Source organism: Hyposmocoma kahamanoa, unplaced genomic scaffold, assembly GCF_003589595.1.
Source record: "Hyposmocoma kahamanoa isolate Upper Pololo Valley unplaced genomic scaffold, ASM358959v1 100021, whole genome shotgun sequence".
NCBI classification, from domain to species: domain Eukaryota; kingdom Metazoa; phylum Arthropoda; class Insecta; order Lepidoptera; family Cosmopterigidae; genus Hyposmocoma; species Hyposmocoma kahamanoa.
In genome coordinates, this window is record NW_020653200.1 from 7,871,772 (window position 1) to 7,881,886 (window position 10,115).

At 35.2% G+C, this 10,115-nt stretch overlaps 1 protein-coding gene across 1 annotated transcript; it reads right to left on the minus strand.

The window, feature by feature from the left end:
- Window positions 1-260: 260 nt before the first annotated feature.
- Window positions 261-6,961, minus strand: LOC113228234 (JNK-interacting protein 1). The gene is made up of 8 exons (XM_026461504.1): window positions 6,866-6,961; window positions 6,437-6,666; window positions 5,224-5,478; window positions 4,827-5,027; window positions 3,421-3,538; window positions 2,641-2,803; window positions 1,543-1,724; window positions 261-523 (listed from the first exon to the last, which is right to left on the minus strand). Exons 1-8 carry the CDS (start codon window positions 6,946-6,948, stop codon window positions 451-453), a joined length of 1,305 nt encoding a protein of 434 aa, XP_026317289.1. The 5' UTR covers window positions 6,949-6,961; the 3' UTR covers window positions 261-450.
- Window positions 6,962-10,115: the final 3,154 nt, after the last annotated feature.

The window sequence follows — 10,115 nt, forward strand, 5'->3', positions numbered from 1 at the left end:
ACGTCTAAAGAAAACATTAAATATTTACTGTTATACTTTACCAAATATATATATATATATATATATATATATATATATATATATATATATATATAATATGCTTATTAAAACAAGTTTACCAATATTTTTTTGTAATATCTTAACACTAGACGGTATAATAAAGAAGTTTTCTAAATATCAAGAAAAGTAATTACAGTATCATAATATTCAATCTGTTAGTCGTCAAAATTTGCTGCTTAACACGACATTTGTAACTATTAATACATTTTAGTTTTAGATGTACAGAATGATGTAACAATACTGATAATTTGTATGTACAAATCTCTACATATTAGAACTAAATTTTGACGTTATCTAGCTATACGTATTATCCAGAGTACCTATAAGGCGAAAATACTGAAGTTGTTAGAATTGCAACAGTTTAAGTAACATTGGTGATAGACAAGTTATTTATTCTATGTAGATGTCTTCTATTGGATAAGCTGTTTCTATGAATTTTTGATAAAACCTTTGAAATGCTCTCCTGAAACAGAAAAAACGTGACTTTACATCAACGCATTTTGATATACAATATATTACGTTTATATTGACAAAGCGAAGCAGTAGAACAAGTGTTTTTCTTTAGATTTCTACAACAAAGTATTTTATGTAGTTATGACGTCATTGAAACGGCATGACATACTCCCAACGAGCGAAGCTTTCTTGACATACACTCAAATTACACAATCTATGAACGGGATTAATCACCATTTCTCAACCAATGTGATTGAAATTTGTGACTAGTAAAAAAAATATAGTAAGTGTCGTGACGAATTTCAAATTTTGAATTTTGATGTGTGCCTGAGATTATTGAGGCCATAGGTCACAATGTTGTCTAATGGAAAAATTGTAATTGTAAAATATTGCGCACGCAAATGTACAGGAAATTGAAAACGAGAAATAAGAAAGCTTGCTGTGTTTCTATAGAGACTCGACATTTCGCTTAGTATTATCACGCCTACTTTCCAATCGAGTAGGCAGAGGCAGACCTGTTATGCTTTTTTCGTACTTTTAGATACGGTCGTCTATTCCTGGTCAGGGTTGCCAGACATTTTTTACATTTTTCATAACTTTTGATCCACTCGCGTAATATGTAATTAACGTATGTTAACATTTGAGGACGTACTGATTTTTAAATTCAATTGTATTTGTTACTGTAAATCCTAAAGGGCTTACGAACGCACCCAAATCGGAGGATAAAGCAACTGTGAGATGGCGCAAATAAAATGGAATCATTAATTACTGGTTACAACTTTCTCGAGCGTACTTACTTTTATTATTTTTATTAATCAGACATAAATCTAATCGTTTAGATACAATTTCTATTTTAAAAAAAGAACTTTTAAAAAGCAACATTTGCAGCAAAAGTGTTACTTTTCAGGTAACGAAATGTAATATTCGATACAAGGGCTCTGGCAATACTGTTCCGGGTACCTTTGATAGTGCTTATTTGAAATGACGTCGTCGAGCTTGATATCAGTTTGTAAAAAAATGTATATTTACCCTACTGCTTCAGCAACAGGTCTTGTGGATTCCTGGCCACGGAAAACGTGACAGGCGAACCGCTGGAGAGTGGGGTGCTTTGTGATGAAACCTAAGTACCGGTGATCGCGTGGGTGGAAAGCGCAGAACGAGACGTTCTTTAACGAGTAGAAGTAGTCGATACATGGCCCGGTTCGAGTTCTCTGCAAGTAATTTATAACATTTATTTACTAATATCATGGAACTTAAGGGGACAGCTAATCTCCACACTACATATCGTGACTCTGAAAAAGGTCGACATACCGTCTTATACCTAGATGGCGCTAATTGATTGCCTGGAAGTAGTCTTTGTTATGTAAATGGATATCAATTAATTAATTTTTAATATAAAATATAGTAGTCAGTCTTTTCCTTGACCTAAAATGATTTCTGAACTTTGACAAATGTGCATATCAATCGATGGCATTGTGTGTTACAAAGTAATAATATAAATTAACGTTTGCTAGTATGGGTAAATGGCGCTAATCCTAAATAAAAAAGTAACCGTCAGTATCCATAAAACCTGTACAATCAGCGCCATCTAGTTGCTTTGTTTGTTATCACTACAAATTATCACAGTTTTATAAATTGTAGTTCGATAATTATTTACAAATTCGTTACAAAAATAGCTATTTGTGTACTCATCGCAACATTTGGTGTAGCAATAGGTACTAATACCCGACTACATTGTCTTGTACCGCGATTAACAGTCCTTTTCGTCTACCCATTTCCATCAGCGGCGGACTAGACGTAGGATTGGGTCCCACCCCTGTGTTGTGCATATCATTCGCACAAAGCGTTATGCTTCCACGTTTACATGGCGAACGGCTATGAAGTGGAATTCCTGTTTGCAGATTTATTCCCTGAACGTTGTAACTTAGACCTTTTCAAGGTGAGAGAAAGTAGGCATGTGTGCATGCTCCATTGTCGACTTCTTCGTCACTTTTCATCACATGAGATATAGGTCAAATGTACTCTTATGATTTCAGATTTTTGCTGTTCAGATTTAAATTAAAGTCTTTGCAACTTGATAATGTTATTATAGTTTTATCCTCGTTTTGATATAATTAGGCCACTTACGCCTGGTTTAGACCGATCGACCATCCGCAAGCCTTGGTCCGATACTTCTAAGATGCAAGGTTGAGTTCCTGGTTCTCCTTGAGATTCTCCTACAATCTTCTTGACCGCCTGGCAGACTACGCCGGTGCCTTTGTGTGCTAATGTCTCCACTGACCCCATATACCTGACGAATGAAACAACTTCCTTTATGTAGGTACTTTTCGAGGTATATATTTAAATATTGTTGTTGTTTTTTATGAGCAAAACAACGGATTTAACTCCGAGGCTCTACCTAGAATACCAGTACTAATTTCGAAAGCTCATTTCACAAATCAATTATCGGGAATCGAACCCAGGACCTATCTAGCGCCAACAGTTCGAGCTGCTAGGCTACCGAAATCGTTCAAAATCGAATTATTGTATAAAACTAAGGATTTGAAGTATTTCTAGCTTAAGTTTAGTCCCGTTGTTAATTGATAAGTGTAATTTAGTAGCAGTAGATCTCCTTGTGAAAGAGTTCGTCCAGGGAAGTACTGCCACCATACCTATTTCGGCCGCCAAGTAGTTATGTCAGTATTACTGTGTTCCGGTTTTGAAGGGTAAGGGTGCTGGTGAAATTACAGGTACATAAAAGTTGTCAACTTATGTCTCAGGGTAACGGCCCTTTGATCTTTGCGATTTAAAGCTCTGAGTTGGACTGCAACGTTATGGACAGCTTACCATCAGGTGCACGACTAGTTCGTCTTGATATTATAAAAAAAAGATTCAAAATCTTTGGGTACAAAAATATTTTCAACTTACCCTAATAAATATCGTTCTCGTTTTACTTTGGTATTCGCCGGATCAAAGTCATTGTATTCCATATCGACTGCATAGGCCGATGGGAAGATACCTTGCTGCCCCGTTCTCAAGTTGACGCCTGGAGTAAAGGAAATAAAGTTGACTAGCGGCATTACATTCTCTTGACGTTTGTATTTTAATTATTTTAATTCTTTAATCATTCGTCAAGGCGTAATCTATAAAGTGATTGCATAAAAATTTGGTAGCAACTGAGTCGTCAAAGCTTTGGCGGTTTTACAGTAGCAGAAGAGCTCTTTATGAAAGAGATCGTCCAGGGAAGTACTGCCACCTTACCCTATTTCTGAGTAATATGAGCATTACTGCGTTCCAGTTTTAAAGGGTAAGAGGGTGCTGGTGAAATTACGGGCACATGGGACTTTTCAACTTATGTCATAGGGTGATGGGCGCAGAGGCAGTACACCTCAGATCTTTGCGATTTAATTTTCTGTGTGGTACTGCAACTGTTATGGACAGGCGTGTCGTTTACCATCATTCGCACGACTTGTACGTCTCCCCACTTATTATCATAAAAAAAAGCATTTTGGTCTAAGTTTACTGAATATTTGTTGTAAATCGAATTTTGTTTTAATAATATTATTACAAAATGTTCATTCTGATCTTCGCGAAGCGATTTGCTTTTCTATTAAATCGATTCTGCTGGACAGTAGCATTTAAATAAGTCGATACAAAAGTCGTTAGATCGTATGCACATGAATCGATCGATCTTCATAAAAATGTAATTGTAATGTGCATCCTTCCTGGTCAGAATCCATAAGATTGTGTGGAGTTGCCTCTTTTTCGTCTAATAAAAAGTTTTTACATCCAAATTCATTATACGTATGAAATTATACCATATTCCGTATTCAAGCATGGCAGAGCAGAAATGGGTTAAAACCCTGTGGCTTGATTGGGATTTAATCCACTGCGCATTTTGTTTTTAATGTTTTGATTATTATTATGACATGCTTTCATTCCTTCGTGGTTCAAATGCTAAATGGAATTTAAAAGAACATACTGCATGGTCTATATTACTGTATCCTCTCTATTGCACCTGGTAATAGAGAGGATAGGAATAAGTAAATAAATAAATGGTACGCAAAATTTCAAGTATTTGTTGTCACAAAAAGCATAATTTTTGCAGGGAAATAAAGTTTTTTCACATTATTATTTGTTAACTAATTATAAAATCATATTGATAACCCAGAAACAAAAATTGTGTTATATAGAGTTATCAAAGAACGATAAAGCTCATTATGGTGACTATGTACAGACGGCCTAAAATACAATGAAACAAAAATAAGTTGTGAAGAGTAGTTGTTGACGTAGCTGTAAAATTAAATAAAACATCAACTTATATTTGAAATTACCTTCACACCATAAGTCGTCAGCTTCCTTCTGTACGTAAATAGGATCGCCTATCTCAACTTCGATCTCATCATGATGCCTGGGATTAAACTTGTGTAGACCTCTGTGAGTAGCTTCCAACATCTCAAGTTGACTGTGTGGCACTGTGGTCATGTTGCCTACGAAGTTGATTCCGCTGATACTGCAGCTGGATGATGGTGACACTGCAAATACAGAGCATGGCAACTTACAAATATAAAACACCATATATTTGTCCTACTAGTTATATCATTATTAGTAGAAGAAATATTTGGTTGTGTTCTCACTCATGTATACTGTCAAGAACAAGTCAAGCTTGACACTTTAAAATGGGCTCTTGAATTTACTTACTTATATAATATTAATTAAATAGGAATTTACCATTTTGCTGCAGCGGTGTAGGAGATATGCTCTTTGGACCTGCATCAATTGGAGAATGCGCAGTACTGTGTCCGCTGTCCACATCTCCAAGGCTTTGTAGCCGCTCCGAGTCTGGACTCGAATCTTCATCAAGTAGGTACCCACATTTCAGAACCAGTAACGGTCTGCCCTGGCAAGCTGGCCGAAGCAAAACCCCAGAGAGAGGGCCGAGTTCATCAGCTAGTGATGGTGGTTGTGTGCATGGTATTACACTTGCTGAAAACCACAAATACATTCAACATAATCAACTGGAGTATTAAATTATCAATAAAATTGTAATAATATTTGAACTATACGAGTACTTGTATTAAACGGTGAAAATCTAAGATGGTTAGACGTTAAAAGGTTTACTATGTTATAGTACATACAACACTTAAGCGTAAGTTTGCGTTATATATAATGATAATTATATAGGTATGACACATAATAATGATAAATTATAATTTAAACTCCTTTATGTGATATTTATACACAAAACTACGCTTAAGTATCACATAAATTAAAAACTAAACTCTTGTTACATCTTCTTGATATATGATGACTAGGAGAGCTGAAAATAACTGCAATATTTACTATTAAAGACGGTTTCGTAAATCACTAGCATTGGCCTAATTTCTATATCTGATATCTATCTTGGTCGCCTTTAACTGTTACAGTGACAAGACAAAAAAAAATTGCCTGGAGAGATATGTAGTTTATTAATCTCATGTAGCCTTGTCTCGTTAAAACAAGGCCGTAAACTGAATTAGGTTGAGTTTGCATTCTTACAACGTAATCTTAGGATGAACTCGGATTTATTAGTATTTATTAGTACTATTCGCGTCGTTTGTGCCGATAATGTAATCATCATTTTCATGTACCTGCGTTGCTGATAAAAGGTTAAAATTAAATGTTTGTGGTAACAAATGGAACAGGTATACTATGTATATTATGTAAGTGCACGTAAAAGTTGGACATGGACTGAAATGATTTAAATTTGTCTGGGATGTTTTTTAGAGATGGATTAATTATCATGCGGAAGTAAGTCGCCATAGCAAAGTGATTATAAAGTCACGTTTGTTTGCTCTAAATATAGCGGTCGCACAGGCGCACTCTTTGTATTTATGAATAACAAATTTATTAAAGGCGCCAGCAGTTCTTGGCATGGGTTATTAAAAATGATATATGTACTTACGTTTTCTATTTTTGGGGATTTCAGGTAACTTTCTCCTCCTTCTTTCACCGTTGGTAAATGTCTGATGGCGGGGGCTACGCTGTGTTTCTGGCTGAGGGATCGAGGAAACAGGTTCCGTGGCCACAGGAGTTGCCGTTTCAGTTTCTCCAACACAAGCCTTTTCTTCTTCTGGCGAACCCTCACTCTTTGAAGAGGGAGATTCGTCTTCCAGACCCACATTTGGCACTAATCTGTTCGAACAAATATAAATAAATGAAATTATTTTTGCTTGTGGCAATCTTTTAATAAATTGCGTTCTTTATTTTACAATGATTAGGAATTTTATTTCTTCGATCTCAAGTGACACTTTAAGTACTGGTAATTTTCAGTGGATTTGTCCTGTGGAAATTAGCTATCCAGGTTATAAATGACAGCAAAATTTGTACTTACGAATAAAATGGCGTGGGGGCCTTTATGTGCTGAGGTAATCTGTCGAATACTCGGCGAAATTCTTCAAATTCGCTGTCGGCCATGTCGCTTACACCTGATTGTTAAATACAGAATGTCCCGCATGCGCGATTGGGGTCCCCGCAGTTGTATCGACCGTCCCCCGTATAGGGTTGTAATGGAGAACGCTTCTAGCGCGCATGTTCAACCCTTAGCGTGCGCACGTCCGCCACCCTTAGCGCAAGCGCGAACTCGTCACCCTACCTTCAACATAAATTAATTTATAGTGACTTTTGGGATGTATCATCGGAAAAGCCCACTTGTTTACGAAATGTATAATTGATAAGCAATTAGCATAATCGCAAGCACAAAATTGTTTAAATGATTTCGTAGATCTTCTCAAAGATATTCCACTTATAATCTTAAGGTACTATTATTTAATAATTTTCTATAGTAATATTATTTAGGTATTTATACAGATAAACTTCGGGGTCATTTGATATATTAAAAGTAATAAAATTTGACAAAGCTCATTTTTCATATAAATTGCTTTGTTGTCTGGTTCATTTGCTTGGGAATGATTTTCTTTATTCAACAGTTAATTTGTTCGTATAATATTCTATTTTTGTATATTTGATAAAAGAAGCAATAAAATGAGGTTTGCTCAAAAAACATTTTAGGATGTGCATTTGTTTTATTATTATGTGGTGACATTTCAAAAACCACTAAATGGAACATGAAAAATGAAGATTGCAAACAACAACAACATTTGTGTTGGTTGTAGAATTTCTTGAGTTTAAACACATCTATCTTGAAGAGAAAGGATGCCGTATCCAGCAGTCAATAAATTTCACCCTCCATACATATTAACAAGTTTTCCATCTCTTGTCGTCGTACATGTTGCATGCCGACAGATAGCGTTGGCAGTTACTATGTGAAAAGAACGGAGAAATTTTGCTATAAATGTTCAGCACTTTATTAAATTAACGAAGACTACGTCGGTTTAAAGGGTCCGGAACATTGGTTTGCTTTAAAAACGCGTGGCAGTTGCAACAGCATTTTGAATATATTTAGTGAAAAGTTGACAGAGCTCATGACATTTCAGAGGCATTTCATTGGAGCGCTAGAAATTACGAACCACTACTATGTAAAGATATACCTCCGGCATGTGCGCAATTTCAATTTTAAATTATATTAAGTTATTTAATGTACAAACTATCAAAGTAGATAAGTATGACTTTACAAGGTGCATGAGAACAGAAAACGATAGTTGTACAGTCAAGTGCACATCAAGCTTGACACTTTGCACTTTGGACCGTTCCTACGGTAAGCGGCATAGAGTTGAATTAAATCTTAAGTGTCAAGCTTGATGTGCTTTTGACCCTGTACAAGAAGAGAAGAAACGCCTTTTAAAAGCGATCCCCTAACTCCGAAACTAGAATATCATGTATCTTAGGAGTTAGTGAGTAATTGATAGAGTTTAATATAATGTAAAGGAAGTTTATCAGATACATCGATTTATTTATATAAGAATTAAGAACGTAATTGCAATTGTGAGGTCCCAAAAGTTTCAAGATGTATAGGATATAAATTCTTTTTTACGGTGGTCGATCACTAATCCTCTGGAGCACAACGAGGGCACGTTCCAAGAGCAAAGTCAACATACTAAGATGCTCCAACGGTCTGTGTGCCGTTGAGAAAAATCAAATCGAATGCTTTCAGTACTTCGCTATATATAGCTAGAAATTTATGTTGAATCAGCAACAAATCATATAAAGTTATGAAAAATAACTGAACAAGCTATGATAAATTTGCCACTTTAGTATAAAACAGTGATAAAAGTAAATTCATTAACAATTCAAGTCTTACACATTAGAAATTTAACCTACATTGCAATTGCTTAGGTAAAAATCGTCAACGCTCTATTAGTGGCTACACGTTGCCAAAACTCTAAATAAACCGATGACTAACCTCGCCAAGTAAATGAGAAATATAAAAAAAGATTTGGTTATATGCCTCAATTCCATATTTTAAATTTTTATTGCTTACACACGTATTATAGAAAAAACCAGCTATTTTTACATATAATCCTGTTAAATAAACACCACTTTGTTATTACGTTATTCTGCAAATTTTAGATTTTTATACAGTAGACAGGCTGACGGTATCAACGACGACTCGCTGCCGTAAATTCAATTACTTATGAACAAATAATTCTCTTTGATTGAATCAAAGTTGACTAGCTTAATATTATTTTACACTGTTAAAGCTTATTTTGTTGGCTCTTTGCCAAAGCTTCAGAGAGCAGCTTATAGGAATAGGAATAATGCCACATAATGCTCTGCTAATGAGTTCAAGTTCTTTGGCGGGGAGGTCGTGGTTAGTTGGTTCACTGCAAGATATTCCAGCTCTATTTTTTGTGTATTAAGCAATAAACAACAAAAGCGTCGATTTCCCTGTACGACGACACATTACTTGTATGCTTCCACATGGGTTTCACAAAGTGCCTTGTATGACTTCACGTTATGACGTTATTTTAAGATTTCACACTCTGTGTACATTTTTTCTTAGACCTCCCTATACGACTCTATATATCTATATACGGTTTTCACTCAGAGCTCCTTGTACAGTGCTTTAACGGGTAAACTCTATCTTGTAGACTTTCTTATAATAGTACTTAACAATATCTCGCAATTAAAAGTACCTCACAATAGATTCTTATCTCACGTATCTAGCTTAAGTAAGATTATGACTCCTAGCCATCTTTTAACTATATATTTGATAAACTTATCATGGTCACTAAAGGTAGCTCAATTTTTCTCGTTTTATTTATTGCACTATTCAGTAAACCCAAATCTAAATCCTGGATCAATGGAGAAATGTCTCCTTTCTCGAGCAGCTTAACCATCGTAACTTTCCTTTACTTATTCATATAAGTAAACGAAAGTTACGATTTTTTTTTAGTTGTTTAGCTTGAAAATAGACGAATAAATGCGAGATTAATTTGGCAAATAAAAATAAATATGTACAAAGCAGTAATTCTGAAAGGCGCCAAGAGGCGTCTCTAAGGAAATTAAATTAAAAGCGACTCTCGCCGGGAATACAGGCATTTTGTATATATATTTACAATGTTTTCTGTTTTCTTATTTGTATTAAAAATACCTACTTTTATTCGTGTTATATAGACATATATTAATGAAACCTTACAGATTTCGAGTAAAATTACTAAGACAAACAAACCGACCGACGGCAG

Excerpts from the sequence above, each read along its gene's own strand:
- LOC113228234 (XM_026461504.1), bottom strand. The coding sequence starts at position 6,948 with ATGGCCGACAGCGAATTTGAAGAATTTCGCCGAGTATTCGACAGATTA. Across the intron at positions 3,539-4,826 it reads TGACGACTTATGGTGTGAAG|GCGTCAACTTGAGAACGGGG; the intron begins GTAATTTCAAAT and ends CCTTTACTCCAG. Across the intron at positions 1,725-2,640 it reads TCGATCGGTCTAAACCAGGC|AGAACTCGAACCGGGCCATG; the intron begins GTAAGTGGCCTA and ends AATTACTTGCAG.